At 33.7% G+C, this 23,797-nt stretch overlaps 1 protein-coding gene across 3 annotated transcripts in view; it reads right to left on the minus strand.

Annotated features, from left to right (window-relative positions):
- CCDC192 (coiled-coil domain containing 192) overlaps positions 1-23,797 on the minus strand; it is a 392,505-nt gene that overhangs the window by 192,410 nt on the left and 176,298 nt on the right. For all 3 annotated transcript variants that reach the window (XR_012471565.1, XM_074201098.1, XM_074201099.1), the window contains exons 3-4: positions 10,226-10,357; positions 8,684-8,740 (exon numbers count right to left, since the gene is read on the minus strand). Coding sequence is in view for 2 of the 3 variants with exons in the window: in XM_074201098.1 (XP_074057199.1) it covers positions 8,684-8,740; positions 10,226-10,357 (189 nt within the window). In the remaining variant the exon portion in view is untranslated. The remainder of the gene's footprint in view (positions 1-8,683; positions 8,741-10,225; positions 10,358-23,797) is intronic.

A 23,797-nucleotide genomic window follows, 5' to 3' on the forward strand; every position in this document is an offset into this window, starting at 1 on the left:
AAGTTTGACCTGTAAAGTTTCCAAAGCCCCACCAGATGCAAATATTACATTATGGGAGTATTATAAAAAAAGATACTACTTCATCAAGCTGCTTTCTAAAAAGAATCTAGACTTTTGGAGGCCAGAGGAAACATCAATTTATAATTATCATTACACAATCTCCAAGGTCTTGCCATACATCCCTGTGTTTGTGAGGTAGAACAAATATCCCAACCCCTAATATTAAGGGACACCCACAGAGCAATGTTCGGATTTGTTTCTGAGGCTCTCCTCAGCTAATATTTGAATTGTTACCTCAGTTGATAGCTCTTGCAGCAGTGCCAGAGAGTAAAAACTTCTTACCTCTGTCAGTCCAAAGCCAAGTAGTCTTTCCCTCCTAGCTCCCATTTCTAGCCACTTGTGTTAGGTTTCGTGATTCCCTCAAATAAGACTAAGTAAAAAATGCAATAATCACCTGGACATGGTATAATACAGGGGTTCTTTACCTTTTTTTGTATGACAGTTGATCCCTTTGGCAGTTCCTCCTCAGAATAATGGTTTAAAATTTATAGAATAAAACAAAAGATTATAGAGGAAACTGATTCTAATGAATTATAGTTAACAGAGGGCTAAAAGACATATATTCACAGATTCTAGGCTAAGAACCTCTGGAGAGTGAAATAAACACTGATTGTACAGTCAGAAAACCTAAATTTTAGTTCCATAGGCAAATCACTTTCTTCACTTGTACCTGAGATTTCTACTTTACAATGGGATTTCTGAGGTCCCCTCTAACCCTAGGATTCTATGTGCTTTGTGGCCAACTTATTTCAGTGTTTTGATATCTTGCAAATCAAGAACTTTAAGTGAATGGTGGTATTTAAATTATAATTTTGTTTTTGTTAAAAATTGGACTTGATGACCATGAAGAGAACAAGTAAGATGGGATTCATATTTTTTCCTTTTCTAGTTGATATTTTTTGTAGGCACAGAGAGAATGAACTAAAAATGAAAGAATATATATATATATATATATATATATATATATATATATATACACACACACAATTCACAAGTTTAAGGACATAATTCAATTCCATTCCACAAACATTAAGAGTTTATTTTATACCACACATTGTGCTATTGAGTCTGTGATAAAAAGAGGAAAAAGTACACCATCTTCACACTCAAAAAGTTTATGATGGGGCAGTTTGGTGTCACAGTGGATAGACCACCAGTCCTAGAGTCAGGAGGACCTGATTTCAATCTGACTTCAAATACTTGAAACTTACTAGATGGTTGACCTTGGGCAAGTCACTTAACCCCATTGCCTCACCAAAAAAAACAAAACAGAAAGCTCTTATGATTTAAATATTTTCACAATTCTAATTTTCAAAGGGTAATGTAGTTCTTGTATTGATTGGGATAATGCATCTGGTGTATCTATGAAGAACATTCCCATTGGTCCTTATCCATCTCAAAAACAAGGATCCTCCTCCTTCCAGAAAGCTCTCCAGGGGTTCATATTTTATGAACACCAACTTAAAAACATTGGGGCAGTTATATGGTGCAGTGGATGATGTGACCAGCCTGGAGTTGGGAAGACTCCTCTTCCTGAGTTCAAATCTGACTTCAGACACTTACTAGTCATGATCAAGTCACTAAACCCTTCTTGTCTCAGTTTTCACATCTGTAAAATCAACTGGAAAAGAATGGCAAACCACTCAAATGTCTTTGCCAAGAAACCTCCAAATGTGGTCATAAAGTGATGGATGCAACTGAAAATGACTGAACAAAAACAAAATATAGGACATATATAAATTCCTATAACAACAACATACTGGAAGTCAAATGAGCCAGTCTAAAACAATGTAAATCTTCATTTCAGTCCAGTGAACTTTGCTTATAGTAAAGAATTGATCTGAAGGTAGCTTTCTAAGGACTGCAGCTGTAACTGCACTTTAATTACCTCATAAACAATTTTTTTAGGGATGGGTGTTGGGGGTTGGATGTTGGAGTGTTGAGGGGGAAACATTCTCAAGAGTTCAAGCTGGACATAACTTGTTTTCAATGCTTAATGTAAACAGCTAGTCTAGTTCTCATTATTCACTTCCACAAATCAGAACAGTACCCACTCTATTCTCATTTCCTCCAGTTCCCTGAGACCAGCTTCCAATGACTGTTCTCTTTGTTTCTTTTCCCCCCTCCTACTCTGTTGTGCTCTAGCATTCTTCCCCCAGGCCTGCAGATGTAAAGCTACCACCCCCTTTCTCCTCACTTTGGTTTTCTTTCCAGACAATTTTTCCCTGAGGACAGGCAATAACAATTCATCAAAGATGGCTCCCAACTTAATTACGGTTTGAAGGATGTAGGAGGTGGCTGGTTAGGATCAACAAAGAGTTGAAGAAAGCACAAAACAGTTAATAGATAAATATTCCTCTCACTTTCTTAATCCTTATCTTTTTTCTCAGAACTTTGGGATTTTCTTTGCTTCTTTTGTACTGGTAGTTCATTCAGGTCTTTTCTTATTCTCTCTACTTCCTTAAATACATCATAAATCCTTTCTTTAAAAAAAAGGGCAGTGAGGGGTTAAGGCAAAAATAAAAGGTTTGTATTGCTAATCACTGATTTCCTTTAAAAAAAGATTATTCAGATCTGAACTACTCAGTGGAGATCTCTGATCTTTTTAAGCATCTGTGTACTTGCATTTAAAATAAATAGTTTACCTTATGATAACTAATTGCTTTATTTATAAGGTCAGAATTGAGTTCCTACTTCCACCCTTAAAACATACACACTCCCTCCAACAAAAAGTTAAAAATCCAAATCAGAGTGCCTTAAAAAAAAACTAAGGGGAGAAAATGAACCAAAAATGGAACTGTTTTCCTAAGAAACTCAAAAATACAGCCTTGGAGTCAGGAATACCTGGGTTCAAATCCAGTCTCAGGCACTTAATAATTACCTAGCTGTGTGGCCTTGGGCAAGCCACTTAACCCCATTTTCCTTGCAAAAAAAAAAACACAAAACCTTAAAAAAAAAGAAACTCAAAAATGACGATCCTTTGTAACTATGAGTTGCATACAACATATGTTTAAAATTAGAAACCTCTTCCCTTTCATCTTGCAGGAAAAAGTCATCAACATCTTCAGGGATTTCCAAGAAGACATTAAAAATAATATCTATCCAAGAAATTAATGAAAATCCTCTTGAGGTATCATCCACTGGAGAGAAATTCAAGTTGTATGACAGCAGAAAGAGGGAAGTTTACTTGAGAGCCCTTCAATGACTGTGAAAATGAGGGTGGGAAAAAACAACATAAAGTCAGTTTCAAATCACTTCCTCCTTCACTCCTAGAACTCAGGGACACCAGAAAGTTGGTATCTAGGAATATGTCAAACTTTGAAATTTCCAGTTCATTTCATTTAATACATTACAGATGGGAAAATGTGTCACAAAAGCACAAAGATTTCCCAGTTGTTATGTTTGTTTACAAGGAGAAACATGTATTGGAATCAGGTATGACAACATTCTCCCAGGAAGCAGAGTGAGGAAGGTAGGTTAGGTTAGGCTAGTAAAGGTTAAGAAGAAAAAGGTTTAGGGGCGGATGAGAGGAAGGAGACAAGGAATATGATCACAGCTGCCTCTTAAGGATAGTAAACAGCTTCTCAGGTTGCAAAACTGCTCAGTTGTAATTTTCCATTCCCTATGGCACTGGAAATTGCTTACTAAAAAAATTTTGTTCTTACTTAGGTGAATGATGAGCAGAAATGCCCTTTCTATTCCTCTTCAGGACTTCCCCCATTCCTTTGTCAGATCTTTAATTCTATAAATACCCTCTGGTTTAAAAAATAAAACAAAAAAACAAAAACAAAACAAACTGCTCAGAATGAATAGAAAAAAATGAACAAGTGAGGATTGTCCTTGCTTCTGAGCACAAACTGTTTTTATTAAAATTCATGTTTGGGGAAGGAATGCATTTTATTTTTTTTTAATTCTAAGTAATTATGATGCATTGAAATGTCAATAGAACAAAATCTGGCCCCAAAGGATATATGCTTTCAGGCTGTTAAATAAATGTCAAAGGATATATTGAAATGATGACCAAGATAAAGCCATGATGCTGATTTTCCAGAACATCTTACAAATATTCTAATTCCAGGAAAATGAATAGTGAATAGCAAATATTTAAGAAGAATAGTTGATCTTCCCTTAGCTAATCCAAATTCATGGAATTTAAGTAGAAGAATTTTAATTTTTCCAACTGGTTGAGATATAAGAGTTGGAATAATCTTTGCTCACCATTTTGCCACTTCCAAGTTCTCTTTTTATCCCCAGCAGTAGCCTCTTATTCTTTGAGGTTCACTCAAGAGATACTTGCTGGTGGGTATTGTCTGTAAATCTCCAGGTAGGTATTGTCTATAAATCTCCATTGGTGCTCAATGAGTTCAGTGCCTTTTCTCTCCTTCCTATGTCTTGCCTTCTTACCAGGGCACATCAACATAAAGATAGCTAGATAGCTAGATAGATATAGATATAGATATAGATTAGCTATAGATAGAGATATAGATTAGATATAGATATAGATATAGATATAGATATAGATATAGATATAGGTATAGATATAGAGGTAGAGGTAGATGTAGATGTAGATGTAGATGTAGGTATATAGATATAGATAGGCGTAGGCATAGACATAGACATAGGCATAGGCATAGGCATAGGCATAGGCATGGGCATAGGCATAGGTATAGGCATAGGTATAGGTATAGGTATAGGTATAGGTATAGGTATAGGTATAGGTATAGGTATAGGTATAGGTATAAGTATAGGTATAAGTAGATAGATGTAGATGTAGATATAGATATATGGATAGATATTCCTTCAAAATACCCTTTCCTCCCAGTTCTTTAACTTACTCATCTCCAACAACTTGCTTTCTCTACCCTTCCCCATCACCACACAAAGATGATAATACTCTTGTTCTTGCTATCACCCTCAAATGAGATGGAGGATTGATGGTTCCTCTTAAGATCCTTCCTATGATTTCACTTGATACAAACTGATCTGAGTCACTAGTTCAAGACAAACACATAAAAATCCTCACGAACCTTTGAATATCAGTGCTTCAGAACATTCCTTTCCAGGTGCCTCTAAGAGATCAGGTTGGAAGAGAATGTTTAAAGTAGTATGGGATAGCTAAAGGCAGGATAGCTCCAATTGGAACATTTAACAATTGTTCCCTTAATTTTCTCCATGATAAATAAACCATATAGTCACTGAATGTTGATTACCTCTCTCATGTGAAGGTAAGGGTCACTTATCGAGAGAAGACACTCTAGATGTGGGGTAATATTGGAAAAATACATTTCCTATTCCTTTAAAATCATTTTTAGCAACTTATTTAACTCAACATCAAATCTGGCTATCCAGTTCTGATATAAGATGGCACATTTGGCTCCAAAGAGGATTAGTATAGCATAGTATTTGTAATTTGAGTGCTATCAGGTGATCAATGGAAATATGTAGTATTTTGGGAGGCTTCCCTAAATCTGTGTCAGAAAGACTGAGTTAACTTGGTTGGTGACCATAGGAGAGATACCTATCATACTCCTCTATATAATTAAGCAGCAGCACAGCTTTTCTTAATGAAAGAAGCATGTAAAGAAATATAAACCACAACTGCTACTATAATGCCCTTTTGCATATATGCTCACACATGCCAATGCATGGATCACAGGTATTGCATATGACCTCACTTCTATTCTTCAAGTTTTATTGTTAAAATCAGGTTAGATTACATTATCCTCAGGTCCCTCACAACTCAAAAGAAAATCAAAATCAAAATGTTATGATACCATCTTTGTGAATCTTAATGAATGGAAAGATCATGGCAGGATAGAATTAATCGTAAAAGGTTGCATGGAAGAAATGAAATCAAATTTGAATCAGAAAATAATATAGAGTCTAAAGTGATGGGGTAGGGAAGGAGTTAGGTGAGGTATTTCAGAAAAAGGGAACAGTATAAATATAAAATGTGAAGGGGGAAGCATAGGATTGCTTTGAGAAGTGAGAAATAGATAGGTAGAGTGAAATGATTCTATAGAATGTCTAATATAAATAGTTTGGGATTTGATCTAATAAATAGTAGGATGCTATTGTAGGTTCTTAGTCAGAAGGATGAAATGATAAAATGATTGAAGGCAAAGAAAGAGTCAAAAAAAAAAGAGGCTTTCATAACTGATACTAGCAATTCTTTTAAAGCCCCAGACTTAAACAATGGGGGGTCCAACCTCTAAATGTCCTCTCTGAAATCCTGGAGTAAAGAATCATGACTTCAACAGATATAACTAGGTTCCCACTATAACTGAAAATGCAGGGTTTCCATTATGTTGCAGTGAATAGTATTTTAAGTATTTCTCTTATATTTATTTTTAGATGGGATATTTGGCCCTGGTGCTGGCTAGGTATTAAGGGAAGATGAACTCTGGGTGGTACAATATGATTAAATTATGTCCCCCAACTGCTATTGTTTATTTTTGAAAAATCAGGAAACAGAGCATTGGGTGTTGAATATAAAAGTATCATTTCCTATTGGTCTACTCTCTCATATCACCTAGCTAAATATTCACTATTAGAAATGTCCATAAGCAAAAAAGACAAAGTAATTAATATATTCAAGGACTATGCTTCCAAGTCCTTGGATATATGTATATGTGTGTGTGTGTATGCATATATGTGTATGTTTATATTCACACATGTGTATGTATATGTGTATTTAAATACTCAAATACTGATATAAAGAACACCTCCCTCTAGATACATAATCCTAAATCTGCCCTGATTTGTTAATTTAAATAATTATCTTTTAAGAGATTTTAAATATTCACTTCCATTATCAGTTTATATTATTTTTAGTTGTTCTAGTTACATCTGACTCTTCATGACCTTATTTGGAATTTTCTTGGCAAAAATACTTGAGTGCTTTGACATTACCTTCTCCAGTTCATTTTGCAGATAAAGAAACTGAGGCAAACAGGCTTAAATGATTTGCACAGGGGTCACACATCTAGTAAGTATCTGAGGCCAAATTTTAACTTAAATCTTCCTGACTCTAGACCTAGTGCTCTCTATCCATTGTGCCACCTAGCTGCCTTAAAATAGTTGAAATTCCTTATAAAATATTTTCTAAGGAAAATTAACATGTAAAAATTAACATAAATAAAATAACCTAGGGGAAAAGAGAATTGTAGGAGTCAGAAAAAAAAGAATTTATGGAGGAAAGATAACATGCTATGGAGGATTTGCATAGGCAATATAAAGAAGAGAAAGTTATAAGGACATTCTTGGAATGTGGAACAGCTTGAACTAACCTGTGGAGATGATAATTATTGTGACATTACTATTGTGTTTCTGTATTATAGAAGGAAATAAGATTGAGTCCAGTGATGTTTTATTAGGTTGAGAAGCATAGACTCTCATATTAGAAGAGACCCAAGTATTAATTTTGTCAGATGCCTTCATTTTAAGAATGAGGAAATAAGTCAGAAGAAATTAAATGATTTGCCAAAAGTCACACAGTAGGACCAGCATTCACATTCAGTCTCACAAAATAATTTAAATAATATTAAGACATTTTAGAGTTACAAAACACTTTTTAAAATTTGATTTAATTTGAATTTTATAACAGTCATATAATCTAGATAGTATGTATATTACCATCCCCCTTATAAATATGAATGTGGCATCTCAGAAAGTGATCTTGGTAACAGAGAAGGCATAAAGATAAGATGATGGGGGAGCAGCTAGATGGCATAGTGGATAGAGCACCAACCTGGAGTCAGGAGGACCTGAGTTCAAATCTGACCTTAGACACTTAATAATTACCTAGCTGTGTGGCCTTGGGCAAGTCACTTAACACTATTGCCTTGCAAAAGACCAACAAAAAGAAAAAGATAAGAATGATGATAAAAATGGAAAGTAGGCTCTTGAAGAAAGATTAAAGGCATTGGAAGAATAACCTAAATATTGTTGAGATTATTAGATACCAATATTCAATACTGGCAGTATTTAAAATATTTTCTCCCAAGGAAGAAGGGATATCAAGTTTATTATATCCAAAATGAATCAAAAGAAAGAAAATTGGTTTAATTAAAATCTACTATGAAAGGTTACTGAGGTTACATCCCTGTTTTATAAGTCAGAAATTAAATAACTATATCCTAGAAAGTTTAAACATTTATTTGTCTCAAGTCAGGGAAATGGAGATGACCTTTTGAGAGACAATCCAAAAATATTCCAAAATTTAACTCCACCCTAATCCTAGCCTTAACCTTTCTTCTTCTTCCTCTTAGTTTCTAACTATTTATTAAAAGTTCATCAATCAATTGCTATTTTCCTGTATACATGTCACTTGGGTTTTGAGATGATTGAAAATTAGAATTCTATCTTTAGAAAACAATTCCCTGAAGCATTATTACATTTTTAAAAATTCAAGATATTATAATTTATTCAGCATGTTGAAGGATGAAGCTTTTGTTCTATGACCTACTTCTAGCTATCTCACATAATTATTTCTGACAATGTTTTAAGCAATTAAAAGTATATAATCAGTGAAAGCAAATGTCTTTATTTACATGATTCAAATATTACAAATGTAGAAACAAATAAGAATTGCAAGAAAAAGAAAGAAAAGGGGAAAACTTACATGAGCAGCAAGTTGTTCCTGTAAAACTTTAACTTGAGCTTGTAATTTCTCTATGCACTAAAAAGAGAAAAAAATTTTAATACCTTAACTTTCTCTCTTTAGTGTAAAAAAAAGGCAAAAAGCATAATTACCCCATCCCCAAATAGCCTAATTATTCTTTCTAAAATAAAATTGTTCACTAAAAATTTCAAAAATAATTAATTTTAAACAATAATATTTTATTTTTAAAAGGATCTGAGGAAAACAGAGAGAACACTTATTTTATCTCTTAACTATTAACTATGCAAGATCAAATAGGATGAAAAGGCAAATAAACAAACATGCAGTAACTGTACCATGCATCATCATTTTATCACTCAATTCAAACTGGCTACTAATGTTCTTGCTCAGTGTTGTATAGAATGGGGAATATTTTGGAACAAAGTCAAAAGAAGGAAAATGTGTGTCAAAATTTAATGAAACACATTACTTCTTGTTTCAGACTTTGTTTTAAAATTCAAAACATAAATCTTTATATCAGTTATGTGCAGGCTCAAATATGCTGAAAGCTGATTGTTAAATTTTCAGTGTGAATAAATGCTTTACTCCTTAGAAATGAAAATACTTAAAAAAAATTGACCTGATTTATTGTTTTGTTGACTCATAGAAAACTATGAAGAAACATTAAGAATGTGTATTAAATTTCTGTCATGTTTACATTCTTTTTATAGAGAACCTTTGTTAAAAATCTACAAGCACATCCACTTTTGACAACTTTATTGGTACACATCAATTGTTGCCAGATTCATAACATCATATGTTATGTTATGACATAACTATTATGTTATTACATGACTAAGAAAAAAGTATCTATCTATGCTAGAGATTCTGTTTTGTGAATAATTATTTTAAAAAACTATCATTATAAGAACCTGTTTCTTGGGACCATCCCCACCTTCAGTATTCTTTCACCATCATCATCATCACCATCACCAACTTCATCATCATCATAAAAATGAATTTAGAAGAAATTGGGTCTAATTTGATATAATTGCTTCTGGTTTTCATTTCTTATAGATAACAAAACTCAGAAACAAGCTCTTTGGTTCAACAAAAACAAAATGATCCATTCACATACATTAGCAGAGGGATCAAAGATGAACTCATTTTTCAAATGGACTCCTTATCTCCAATTTTAATAACTCCAATTTTTAGTAGTTTTATTATGTGAAAAGAACTTTTCAGTCTTGCATACATCTTTATGAATGTCCCATTCATACAGTTACAGAATACAAACAATTTAATGAATAATGCCTGAAGGATAAGTAAGTATTTTAAAAGTAACTTTTGGATTATTATATGATTTTTCAATAGAGAATATATCTTGCAAGGAAATTAAACATTTATTTGTTAATTTTTCAATCATGACCTTAAATTCTAATTTGTGACCCAGAAAGAAATGATTTAGCAAAAATCTCCTTTTTCTTCTAGCTATTAGGTATAGCTTGATTTATAATGAGAATATTTGAGCATTGATGAGGGGCAGATTAAATATTTACATACCTGGTTTTTGGCATGCAGGATATCTTCATATGGTCCCTCCCTTGCTTCCTTACTGTCAGTTGCCTCAAGTTGTTCCTCTAGCCAGGACACTTGCTCAAGTAACTTTGATTTAGTTCCTTCAGACACTGCAAGCTAAAGAAATTATTAACTTAGAAAATACAAGTCGGTGAGGAAAGAAGAGCCCCCCCTTTTTAAAAAAAAAACAATCTTTAAATGCAGTTGATTACATCTTTTTTTTTAGGTTTTTTTTTGCAAGGCAATGGGGTTAAGTGGCTTGCCCAAGGCCACACAGCTAGGTAATTATTAAGTGTCTGAGACCGGATTTGGACCAAGGTACTCCTGACTCCAGGGCCGGTGCTTTATCCACTACGCCACCTAGCCACCCCTACATCTTTTTTGGGGGGGGGGGTTTGCAAGGCAATGGGGTTAAATGGCTTGCCCAAGGCCACACAGCTAAGTAATTAAGTGTCTGAGGTCGTATTTGAACTCAGGTACTCCTGACTCTAGGGCCAGGGCTCTATCCACTGCGCCACCTAGCCGACCCTTGATTACATCTTAAATGGAAAATATTCTGGAAAACAACTACTTGATCTTTTCTTAAAAATAAGAAATAAGTAGTAAAAAAATGTTGATTTTATTTATTTTAACAAACATGGTGAAATAAAGTGATTTCCTTTTAGTGTATCTCTTAGTGTCATGGGCCATAGAAAATCCTGTGAAATATTTCAGTTCTCAACTGTCATTTTCTATGAGCTCCTTAACTTTTGGTCATAGATTTAGAAATGAAAGAAACCTTTGAGATCATCTAATGAAACCTTATTTTATAGGGTGGTAAATGAGGAAGTAAGGTCCAGAAAAGTTGTGCCATTTTCTCATTTCTCTACAGGTAGTAATGATAAATGTTGGTTTTGAATCTAGATTCTTTAGATTCCAAATTCAGAACTTTTTTTTAAATCTCATCATGCTGCGTTAAAACCAAGTTTGCATGACCTAATGGACTACAAATATTTCTTAAAATTACTATTTTATAATAAGAGATGTGTAGATATGGTGGAAGGGAGCACTGAGTTTTTTGAATAATGTTCAAACAAGCCATCTCACAAAGACAGGGGTTTGCAGGTTTTTCCAACCATAGATCCAATCATGTGCAACGGTGAGCTAACATATAACCAAGCTAACCCAGCAGTGAAATTGCTTTTATTGAAATTATAAAATTCTTGACTTTTCAAGTACACTTTGGGACAACCAACACCAACCACTCTTCTCCTCTACTGGCCCATCTCCGTATTAATTTTCTCTAAGTTCAAAGGGAGTCTAGTGGATGTGTTCTGGAAGTCTCAGAATTTCTCCAGTCTGCAGAAACTCTCACTATTTGACTCAGACCCCCAAATCAGGAAAAAAACTGGGTAAATCTGGGAATAGTTTCCTCTTTCAGTCTCGGCAAAATAGCAATTAATTAATAAATTAATTTAGTGAGAATATGAACCAAAATAAATAAATGTAGGTAAATTTTTAAATATCCTTTCAGCTTCAGTGAGAGAGATTTCCAGAGAAAATTTAAAGATTGGAGAAAACGATGTGAAGAATGTGGTTGCTGACTGAAATTCACTCTCACCAGCTGTTTGCCAGTTTTGCTTGGTCTCACCTCCAGGAATTGTCATGTATCTATGTCTTGTCTCTATCTATTCACTCTTATCTCTCTACCTGGCATCCCCAAACTTAAGCAAATCTTCCTCCCTCAAGACCACTAAACAAACTGAAGTCTCCTTTGAAATTCAGGGGAGAAGAGGATGGCATATTTGAGCCCCATTTTTTTTCTCTTATTCACAAGGCTTATTCAGCTAGCTTCTTTTTTTCCTATGACAATTCCTAGAAAATGATTAAGAAAAGTTCTCTTTATTCTCTCATCTTATATTTTGGCCACCTCTTATGAGTGGCCTTTGATGAGATTGGGTTTCCCCACCTAAAATGTTCTCTTTCAACAATCTGTGGTTATTTATTCAATATAACTTCTAAACCATCTACTGAGGATGATCTCTTTCTTTACACTCATTTCTTACTATGAAATCTTCAACATTTTTTCATATTGCTTTATCTCATTGACTATTTGAACATTAGATATATTTTTCCTTCTAAAATCTAAATCTAAAATATTCTAGTGGAAAGAACACTGGACAAAATGTTAAAAGACCTTGCTTTTTCTCATCTGCAAAATAATGTGAAGAGGAAACTATGTTTTTTAAAAAAGCTTTAAGATATTGTTCGTCACAATTCTCTGATTTCTTTGTCCTGCTCTCCTGTTTCTTCTTTTTTTTTTATCATCTGACTTTGGGGTAGCTTCTTTGAAGGAATTATTCTCAGATACATTTTATGCTATTTTTTCCTGTGGAAGAAAAGTGATTCAACATTCCCATCTCAATAGTCACCAGACTAGATTAGGGTTATGGCTTTTTTTTTTTTAATGTGTACATGTGAACCCTTTCTTGGATGAGAACTCCTCTCTAATCAGGTCAAGAAGGCATGATTGGCTAACCAAACAAACCAATCATCTCTGGAAACTTTTAACATAGAGAAAAATTTCAACACTAGTTCATTTCAGCAGTGAGAAAATCAAGTGGTTGAGGACAGGCTCAGGAACACAATTAGAAAGCAGTTTCTGGATCAGAATGGCAAAGGATGGGCTGGGGGGGGGGGGAGTGAATCCCAGAAGAATTTCTCTCCTTCACCCCATCCCATTCGCTCCCTGCCAAAGACCATATTTCAGAGAAACTAGAAAGGACCAAAGTATCTAGTTATGAGCAGAGAGGGACAAACTAGTGACAAACATAGATTGGACAAATATGGGAATACATGCAACTGAGTAAGGAAACAGTTTCAAGGAGTAAACCAAAAGTAAATAAATTTAAAAATGTAGACAATAGGTGCAAAAAAGTACTTTCATTAATCAGTAGATGTGTGTTTACACTTTTGCCATATATATATTCACTACTTCTGTGCCTCTATTATTTTATACCTTAAGTTTTAACTCTCCTCAAGACTTTATATGAATGAGAAGATAGTACAATCCCAGTTTGGGGGAGTGATTTATCCCAATGATTCTCTCTATATATATCTACCACCTTACTATACCCTTTTATTAGAAACTATTTGAATGCACTGGCTAATCATGGCAAGCACACAATATTAGGAGCCTGTGAGTAACATTATTAGAAACTTCAGCCTCGTAGAGTTATCCCTAGAACTCTGAGGAAGTGAATAGTCAGAGAAATATAATAGACACCTTCTGGGAAACTGCACATCCAGTGAAAGTGGAAGTGATATAGTAAAGAAGGGATCCTACCCTTATCTCCAATGAGATCAGTTTTACTTCCCCAAATGTAAAATGATGATAAGCATTCTAGGTGTTAATGTGGAATTACAGTAACACCCTCTTAAATGGTATAAATCTTTGAAATGCATTCAAAGGAGAAAGAATGTAAATAGCTTCCCCAGAGGAAAGACAGTTCAATTTGCCCCAATATTCCTCAAATATGACCAAAAATCTCATGGGAATTCTTTACTGATATTTTCATATTCTCTTTTTGGAAGGACAAGCTTAATTTTCCATATTAATTAATATCTAATGACAACCTGAGAGCATTAGCCTTCATTGTTTTCTCCTTATATGGAAATGTTAAAACATGTCATTATGTCTTCATAACATAAGTATCTGTTGTATTCCCAATACTGTGAATCCTCATCAAATAAAAGATCTTTTTACTCTAATCAGCTAGAAAACAAAATAAATTTTAAATAATTTAATAAATAGTATATATCAAGAAAAATTATAGTAACACATTGTGCACCTCCTACCCACGATAAATCTAGGGTATACACACACACACACACACACACACACACACACACACACACACACAGAAACACACAGCTCTTCCAATAAATAGAGTGAATATGTATAGGAATAAAGCATGAAGGGCAAACTAGGAAACAGGGGTGACCACTACACATACTTGTGAAGAAGGAAGGGAAGGCAATTCACATCTCTGACCCTGAAGAGAATTTCAAAACAGTGATGCAAATAACATACACAAGAACTATAATAATTTCAAAGAAAAGAACTCTAAGAAAGTATGATTAGCAAAATTTATGATTATTATGACAATAATAAACACTATGAGAAATTAAATTGAGCAATCCTGTTCATGAATAAAAAAGCCCTCATCTATGGATTTATTTATTTAGCTCAAGTTAGAGAACACAGTTAAGTTCAAAGTCATTTAAGAAGAATTAAAATCAAATATTTATTTCCTTTCTCCTAAATCTAGGACACTCTCATTACAAATATATATATTATACACATTATACAAATATACACATTATCAGGGAAAAGAATGGGCACAGATAGGGATCATGAATGAGAAGGGAACATAAAGTGGCACATGCAAAAGGGGTAATTTATACCTCTTTGACACTGAAGTATTACTGTTATCTTTTAATGAAGTCTACTGGCTCTGCTCCCCTACTGGGTATGTTCTCTATTCATACATTTTTCCATTTATGCCCCTAGTCTCATAGAGATTCTGGGTACAAGTGGTTCCTGGGCAGCAGTCCCTGTTGGGCATTGCTTCTTGCTACAGAGTTTCCAGGTCCATCTCAGCTATAATCTACAATAGTGGTTAGAGTCCCTGATTAAAGTAGCTAACAACTCTATAGTTAAACAAAAGCCAGGCAGAGTGTCTCCAGGCTAAAACTAAGTCCTTTCTACCTTAAAGACTAGGTAGAGATAAAAGTTTTCTATGACAGATAACTATCTAATTTAGGGTTATATATTTACTTTATCATTTCTGGCTTAGTACATAAATAAGTTTGAGGTAGAACTAAAGATAAACTGAGAAGATTAAGTCATTATTCTCCACCCACCACCTAGCCTAAATTCCAACTTTTAGTATTCACCAAAGGAGCAGATGTCAGACTAAATGAAGAAGCAAAGCACTATGAGGAAGAAAAAGAAGACAGCACATGCCCCACAGATCAAACCATTATCAACTCCTTTGACCACTACCTCCCCTTAGATAAGCTGGAGATGGTGTGGGAGTCCAAGGAACCTGGGAATAGTAGCACCCCACAGAATCACTAGCTGAGCTTTCAGCCCAGTTCTTGTGTCTTGTCTCCTTCCGCCAGGCATCACTGAGAGGAGAAATCTTTGTGAATAAGGGGCTGTAACACTAAGATCACAGAAATTATTTCAACAAGGACAGAAGTAAAAATATTTTCTGCTTAATTCTCAGCAAAAATAAAACTATTAACTGTTAAACATTGGATGTATATATACAGGTTTTATTGAAATGTCATATTTTAGTGTGGCTTATTCTACAGGTTTGATGTATTGGGTTTGATGTAAAACCTGAAAATCTGGTATTTAACAAGGGAATTGATGCAGATCATTTATACTTTCTAGGCCTCAGTTTTCTTATCTGTAATAAAAAGGCATTAGACTGGATGACATCTCAATTCTAAACCTCATGATGAATAATTCATAAAATTTCGGTACATTACAAATATCTATTTTCTAGAGGTGCCTTCTTTCACCTTTATTTAGATGACTATTCTTTGTCCCCTAGTTAATTCTTTTTTTTCTCTCCCCCTGCCAATTTCCCCAGTCCTCAAGATAAGATCCCTTGTGTCATTACTTAAAAACAAATTAAAGTGACTGCTGCCAAGTCAGAGAATGATCATGCTACAGATGAAGGAGGGACTTAAACACAAAGACTTCCTTATTTCTCAAGGTTTTCTGACCTGATTTTTATGAGTACTACAAACTAATCATATCCTGAACAGGAAAGAACTGATGCAAGAATTTTAAAAGTTGCCTGAGATCCCCGTGGGCTGGGCAGAAACCCCTCCCTGTGTAGGGAAACACATTAAATTCACAGAACAAGCTGGCTCCATTTCAGTTTTGTAAATAAAAGTCACAAAGATGACTTCATTCTATCTTTTATCTATACAAATACTTTCTTTTACCCCTATTACTTCAGTTTCTAATTTGAACTATTTATAGAAATTACTAAATATAGGTGGACTAGTAATTTGGAAAACCCAGTCATCTCCAGTTGTTAGAAGCTGGAAGAGCATTTATTCACATTAAAATAAAGAATGACTTAGTTTTTTGTCTCTCATCTGAGATAATCCAACACTGAATAGAGTTTGTATTACCTTGTATTTGAACATATTGGACTCTAATGTCTTAGAACCATATTTCAATGGATGTGCTCACAAAAAAGGAAAGGACTTAAGAGGGGGTGATTTTATTCCTACTGTAAGGAAAAAATCAAATACTTTTCCTCCTATTTCAAAAGAGCCAGGGCAAAAAAAAATATTTTTTTGTACGGATTTAACATCAGAAACATGATCTTTAGGTATTTGACCTTTTTGGAGCTCCTCAAAAAAGCTTTATACATTGAACAAAGAAAGTTAGGGGGGGAAAATGCCAGTGGGCATACTTTTTCTCAAGAGTTTTTAGAATTTACTTGAGGACAGGTCATTTAGTTTTTTTTTTTTACTTGACCCAAATTTTGAAGATTTGGGGTAGGAACAAAGAAAAGTTAGAGAAAGAAATAAGGAAGAAAAAAGATTAAAATCAACAAAAACAAAAAAGTGAATTACAAGGGTAATTTAATATACTATTTATTCTTTTAGATTTATTCATTAAATGCTTAAAATAACTACAAAGAAAAACCTTTACTCACAAATGGTTCTAATTCAAATTCACATCTCAAAATTTAATATATTTGGGTGTGTTCTGTATATAGTATATATACATATATATATGAAATTCTACCTATAATTTTAAAAACAGTAAATAAAAAATTATGAAATAGTTATTACATTGTTAAGACTATTTGTTTTTTAGTGTTTGCAAGGCAATGGGGTTAAGTGGCTTGCCCAAGGCCACACAGCTAGGTAATTATTAAGTGTCTGAGGCTGGATTTGAACTCAGGTACTCCTGACTCCAGGGCCAGTGCTCTATCCACTGCGCCACCTAGCCACCCACAAGACTATCTCACATGATTTAATCTATATTAATTAAAAGGAATATCCAACAAGACTTCATATACTTATTAACTATAAGATTTCATATTAAATTTCTTTATTTTAGAAATTTTGAACATAATTAAATATTTTACAACTTAGAAGATGCTTAACATAATATAATAATCATTTTGGGGTTGTTTTTTTTTTTTGCAGGGCAATGGGGTTAAGTGATTTACCCAAAGTCAGACAGCTAGGTAATTATTAAGTGTCTGAAACCAAATTTGAACTCGGGTCTTCCTGACTCCAGGACCAGTTCTCTATCCACTGCACCACCCAGCTGCCCCAAATGGTAATCATTTTAATTTCAATTTTGGATTTTTTTATTTGGAAAAAGGTTTGCAATTTTTGGATCAAAATTTTCAGTCACTCAATAAACATTTATTGAGAATCTACTATGTGCCAGACAGATAGGTGATGTAGTATATACTGTGCTGGGCCTGAAGTCAGGAAGACATATCTTACTGGATTCAAATCTGACCCCAAATACTATATAGGTGTGTCCCTGGGCAAGTCACTTAATCCTTTTTGTCCCAGTTTCTCATCTGTAAACTGAACTAGAAAATGAAGTGGAAAACTGTTCAAGTATCTTTGCCAAAAAAAACCCAAATGGGACCACATCTTAACAAAGACAACAAAAATGTGCCAGGTCTAGGGACATAAATATGAAAAAAAAAATCATCTTTTCCTTCTAGTTGTTCATAAATCTAATGGGGAAAGATAATACATAAAGAGAGGTTTGAAAGTAAGATAGGGAAAAAATCTGACTTGGAAACATAGTGGAGAAGTCCCAAAGTAATACAGTCAAGTGTGAAATGAGATATCTGAGCTAAACTCACTCTTTAAGTGGAAGTTTGGAGTTCAGGACCCCACCCTCCTATCAAACAGGTCTCTGCCTGATAGTAGAGGTAGAATCCCAAGGATGAGAAAATCTTACAGATTGCCAAGATGATCCAAATAATGAGATTTCTGGGGCATAATATAGAAATCTTAATGTAGTAAAGTCAGGTGAAAAATGAGGTTTTTCTTTTTTTTTAAGGGTTTTTTTTTTTTTGCAAGGCAAATGGGGTTAAGTGGCTTGCCCTAGGCCACACAGCTAGGTAATTAGTGTCTGAGGCTGGATTTGAACCCAGGTACTCCTGACTCCAGGGCTGCTTTATCCACTGTGCCACCTAGCCACCCCGAAATGAGGTTTTTCAATATCTTTCACATCAAGTTTATTTTTGTATTTTCATTGGAAAAAAAAATGAAAATATTATTTGCACAAAATTTAAAATAAAAAATAGAATGAAAATATTATTATGCACAAAATATGTAGAAAATGTTGAGAATTTTATAGCTCTCTTGCCAAGAGATGAAAGTATATGTATATATATATATATTTTAAATTTTAGCCTATCAATTGATGAGAATGAAGTTATAATAATAAATCTTTACTTTTCTACTGAATAATGACAAGTACTGTATTAAATGATAAATGTACTTAAAGTTCAATTCAATATATTACCTCATTTAAGTAGTATATATATATATATATATATATATATATATATATATATATATATATCAATCTTTGTAAGGAAAGAATGTCTTTAAACATGATTTTTTTTCTCTTTATTACTGACATACCAGATAGACTCCCACAGAAATACTGCTAACTATTAAGTCGTAAGCCAACAAGTTCATTTGAAAATCCAATAGAGAAGAGTATTGCAACATAAGTAGAGGATAAATTTAAATCAAAAAGCAGTTTTAATACTACAGTGAGAAGCAATATAAGGTTTGTTTTTGCAGAACATTAATGATGGTTCATTCAAGATGATATGTAATGTCCAAAGATCATGGTTTTCAAACAGTATAACTTTTGTGCTGTAAGAGGACAAAGATCTTGATGATATGATTATACAACTGATGAGATTATTGCTAGATAGCAGAGAGGAATGGGGGAGCTACTCTAGTACAGGACACAAAATGCAAAAAAAACAAATGCACATAATTCTAACCATCCATTGGGAATGTATTTGTACTCAAATTCTTATGACTGTTTGGAAACAATTTGAAGATAGATTGGAAAACTGCAAGAATAATTTGCACTTAGTCAGAAACATTAAGTTTAATATAATTATTATATAAGCACCTAAATTGTTAAACACATGATCAAAGTGGTTTCAGACCACTACAAAAGTTCAAATGCACACATGCTTATTGTGAAAGAGGAAAAAGATATACAACATAAATGAACAGTTATTTACTGCTTAAGTAGACCTTAAAGAATTTCTAGTTCAAATTTCTTGGACCATCATCATGAACTCTTTGAAATCTCTGATCTAAAGGACCAATATATACTTAAAGAAATTATAATCAGAGCAAAATCCTAGCAATAGTCACTATGCTAAACTCTTCCAGAGAAAGTTGTAATGAATACCATCAAACAACAGCACTCATCAGGCATAGCAGCAATCACTGAGAAGTGAAAGGATGAAATCTTCAAAAACCATCAAGGAACATTCAAAATGAGGAGTGCAACTCTGATGAGACTGCCTTAAAGTAATTTGCTCCATTGTGCTTTCCTTGGAGTGTTGAAGATGAATTGTTTTTATTTTTTCAACTATTATCTTCCCTATTCCTTTACTTTAGCTATTCCATAATGGAGTTTACTCTTCCCAACATCAGACTACGTTTATGTGAACTATGTTCACAATGAAATATATTGTGAAGTATTAAAACATAGATAGTCTTTTTTGACATATTAGAAGAAAGAGAAGGAAAGGTGGCATTATCTGGAAATACTCCTGAGTCCATCATTTTTTTCCCCTCATTCTTTTAAAGCACTTTAATTAATTTTTTTTACATTACTACAATAGTCATGTTGTAAATGTAAACATAACCCCCACCAAGAAAGATAAATAAAGTGAAAAAAATTAAGAAAATAAAATGAGAGAAAAAATGCTTCAATCTGTTTTCAGATACCATCGGGTCTCTTTGGGACAGATAACATTATCGTAAGTCCATAAGTCATAATTCCATCAAAGAAATTGCTTCAACTTTTTTCCCATTTCTTTCCATTCTATTCCTCCCCATCCCCATTTATTCTATTCTCTCTCTCTCCTTTCTCCCTGTTCCTCCTCAAAAAATGAGTTGTATCTGACTACCTTCTCCTATGATCTTCCCTCTCTTCTATCATGTACCCCTGTCTCCCCTCTCCCTGATCCCTTTCTTCCATCCCTTTCCTCTCTTATTTTCCTCTAGATAAGATGGATTTCTATACCCAATTGAGTGTGGATGTTATTTCCTCTCTAAGCCACTTCCAATACAAGTGAAGGCTCACTCATCTCCCCTCACCTTCCCCCCTTCCACTCCATACCAAAGGGTTTTTTTTGCCTCTTTTATGTGAAATAACTTAGCCCATTCTACCTCTTCTTTCCCTTTCTCTCAGTACATTCCTTTCTCATTCATTAACTCCATCTTTATAACACATTATACCTTCATATGCAGCTCTCTCCTGTGCCTTGTCTAAATATATGCCCCTTCTAACTGCCCCAATAAATGATAAGATTCATATGAGTTATCTTTATCATCTTCCCATGCAGGAATGTAAGCTGTTCAACATCATTAAACCCCTCATAATTTGCTCTTCCCATATACCCTTTCTATGCTTCACCAGAGTCATGGACTTGAAAATAAAACTTTCTGTTCAGCTCTGGTCATTTCAACATGAAAGTTTGAAAATCCCCTATTTCATTGAATGTTCATCATTTCCCCTGAAACAGGATGTTCATTTTCGTCTGGATAATTGATTTTTGGCTGTAGTCCATGCTCTTTTGCCTTCCAGAATATCATAATCTTGTGCTATCCTACAATATTTGAATTATTTCTTTCTGAATGCTTGTATATTTTCTCCTTGGGCGTTCTGGAACTTGAACCCATCATTCTTTACAGGAAACAGCTTTTTATTAGCAAAATATGAGATGATCCCTTGTTCTATTCACTTTCTGCCTAGCATTTCCATGACAATATCCTTAATATAAAAGCTAAATACCATATTTTACATAAAGCATTCAATCCATAAATCATTTTGAAATATCTATAAACATTTAAAAAAAGTTGACTAAAGGAGTACAATAGCATAGCAAAAATGTTTCAATAGTCATATACTTCAAATATATGAGATCCAAGTTGACATAAACAATTAGAGTACTATATTTGATTTCCACAAGAAACACAGTTCTCCAAGTAAAACAAACCACTATTATAATAATAATGTCACAATGGATACAGAAATGTGACAATTTTCAGGGCCAGAGACTAGACCTGTAGCTGCACTGGTAAAAGGAAGTTCCCATATGAAGAAAAAGCACCTTCTCTGCAATCTTAAGTGCTGAGTTGGTTCAGACAGCCATGTATGTAGCAGAACCATAACTTAGCTTACTGACTTTGAGACCAACTTTCTTGTACATTTGCTGCTATAAGGCTTCTTGTACAATGTTCATTATCACGATTTTTAAATTATGACTCTCAAATGTAACTTTCATACCAAAAGAAAGGTTCTATTAATCATTCAAGGTACACAATGACATCCAATTAGTCTAACTGAAAAGCACATTAATAAGTTAGCTACTATATTTTGAGGAAATATTCTCCAGTAATAATCAAAATATTATTCTGATTTATAAGTATAACATTATTTATTGCTACAAGAAAGAATAGATCTTTGAGCTTGAATCTGGAGGTCAAATTGTCACAATAGCAAAAGGTCATAATTATAAATTCCTTGATTTTCTCCAGACAAGATGTATCAAGTATAGGGTTTATTAAAGAGAAAATTGGGGCAGCTAGATGGCGCAGTGGATAGAGCACCAGCCCTGGAGTCAGGAGTACCTGAGTTCAAATCCAGCCTTAAACACTTAATAATTACCTAGCTGTGTGGCCTTGGGCAAGTCACTTAACCACATTGCCTTGCAAAAAACTTAAAAAAAGAGAGAAAGAAAATTGAGGTTGAGTATATTGAGAGTCTGAATGATATCCTACAGTGAAATTCTAATAGGAATAACATAGCACATGATCCATGGGAGTTTTAATACATAATTTTTGCATGGTAAGAGGGATGATAATATATCTAGAAATTATCCCACAAAATCCTACACAATGTTAACAAAACATAGAACTCATCACTCCAAGACAAATATGAAAAATTATCACTTCCTTGCCAAAAAAGAGGAAGAAGATTGATATATGTTCTGAGGATATAATAAATAGGTTAAAATTTGACAGAACTATTTCTAGTACAAACAAATTCCACTTTTTAAAGCAATAGTAAAAGCTGACAGCAGGTATATACCCCTGGATTTGACAAACATAATCAAAATTGATTTATCTTCAGATAGAGCCTATGAAACTGCTAATATCTAAAACTACAAGTATAAGACATGGGTGGCATGGAATTAAGAGACATGAGTAACATCTTTATGAACTCAATAATGTCAATAAAGAAGTGTCAGAAAACCAATCAAGCAATTTGGATTTTTTTCTAGAACAGGAAGAATTTCTGATGGCATTCAGGATAGGTTCATTGTCACCAGAAATTACAGAAAGGTTATCCTTAAGGATCCTAAACTTATTGATGAAAATTATGTAATGATGTAGTAAAAACTAACACATTATTGAAAGTTGAAAAAATTTAGTCACTTCAATTGAGTCCAACTCTTCATGACTCTATACGGGGTCTATTCTAACAGTTTACTATTTGTCTCACCAGCTATTTTACAGGAGAGAAAACTGAGACATACAAGATTTATTCTTCCAGATTTCCAGCCCAGGGCTGGACTGAACCATTCAGCTATCACTACAAATATTAAGTATCTAATAAATTAAGTATCTAATAAATTAAGTATCTAATAAATACCTAGAAATATATGGCTAACTAGATTGAAATAGCAGAAACTAACCAATGACAGCTCCCCATACTATACATTTTAAAATCCAAAATTATTCTTGAGAATTCAACAAACCATCAGTATAATAATCGGTAAAACAATCAGCAATCATCCGGATAGAATATTGATCAGAAAATAAACTGAGGGCAGTATTTCTCCAAAATATATATCATGAAAAGCTCTCACTATATAGAAACCTAATAGAAAAATTAAAACTATGTGAGAATATAATGGAATAACTCCAGAAACTATTTAAATTATTTCTTGGAGAAGATGATCACTTGTAGGAGGATAAGAATTGTCATAACTTACCAAAAGACATGGACCTACCCAGGTAAGCAGGATCTGATTTTGGCTTCCACTTCTGATTTGTTTCTTTCCTGTGTATAAGAGGGAGGCTAAGTAGCAATCCTAAAGTGGATATTTTCAATCTTATTAAGTAACCTTGTGCATTTAAGAGTTAACCCCAGAGTTCTCAATTGGTATAAAATACTTTGGGAGAACTGTTGCAAGTTACTATAGTCATTCTTAAAGAAATTAATTTCATGAC

This window comes from Macrotis lagotis, chromosome X, assembly GCF_037893015.1.
Source record: "Macrotis lagotis isolate mMagLag1 chromosome X, bilby.v1.9.chrom.fasta, whole genome shotgun sequence".
In the NCBI taxonomy this organism is placed as follows: domain Eukaryota; kingdom Metazoa; phylum Chordata; class Mammalia; order Peramelemorphia; family Peramelidae; genus Macrotis; species Macrotis lagotis.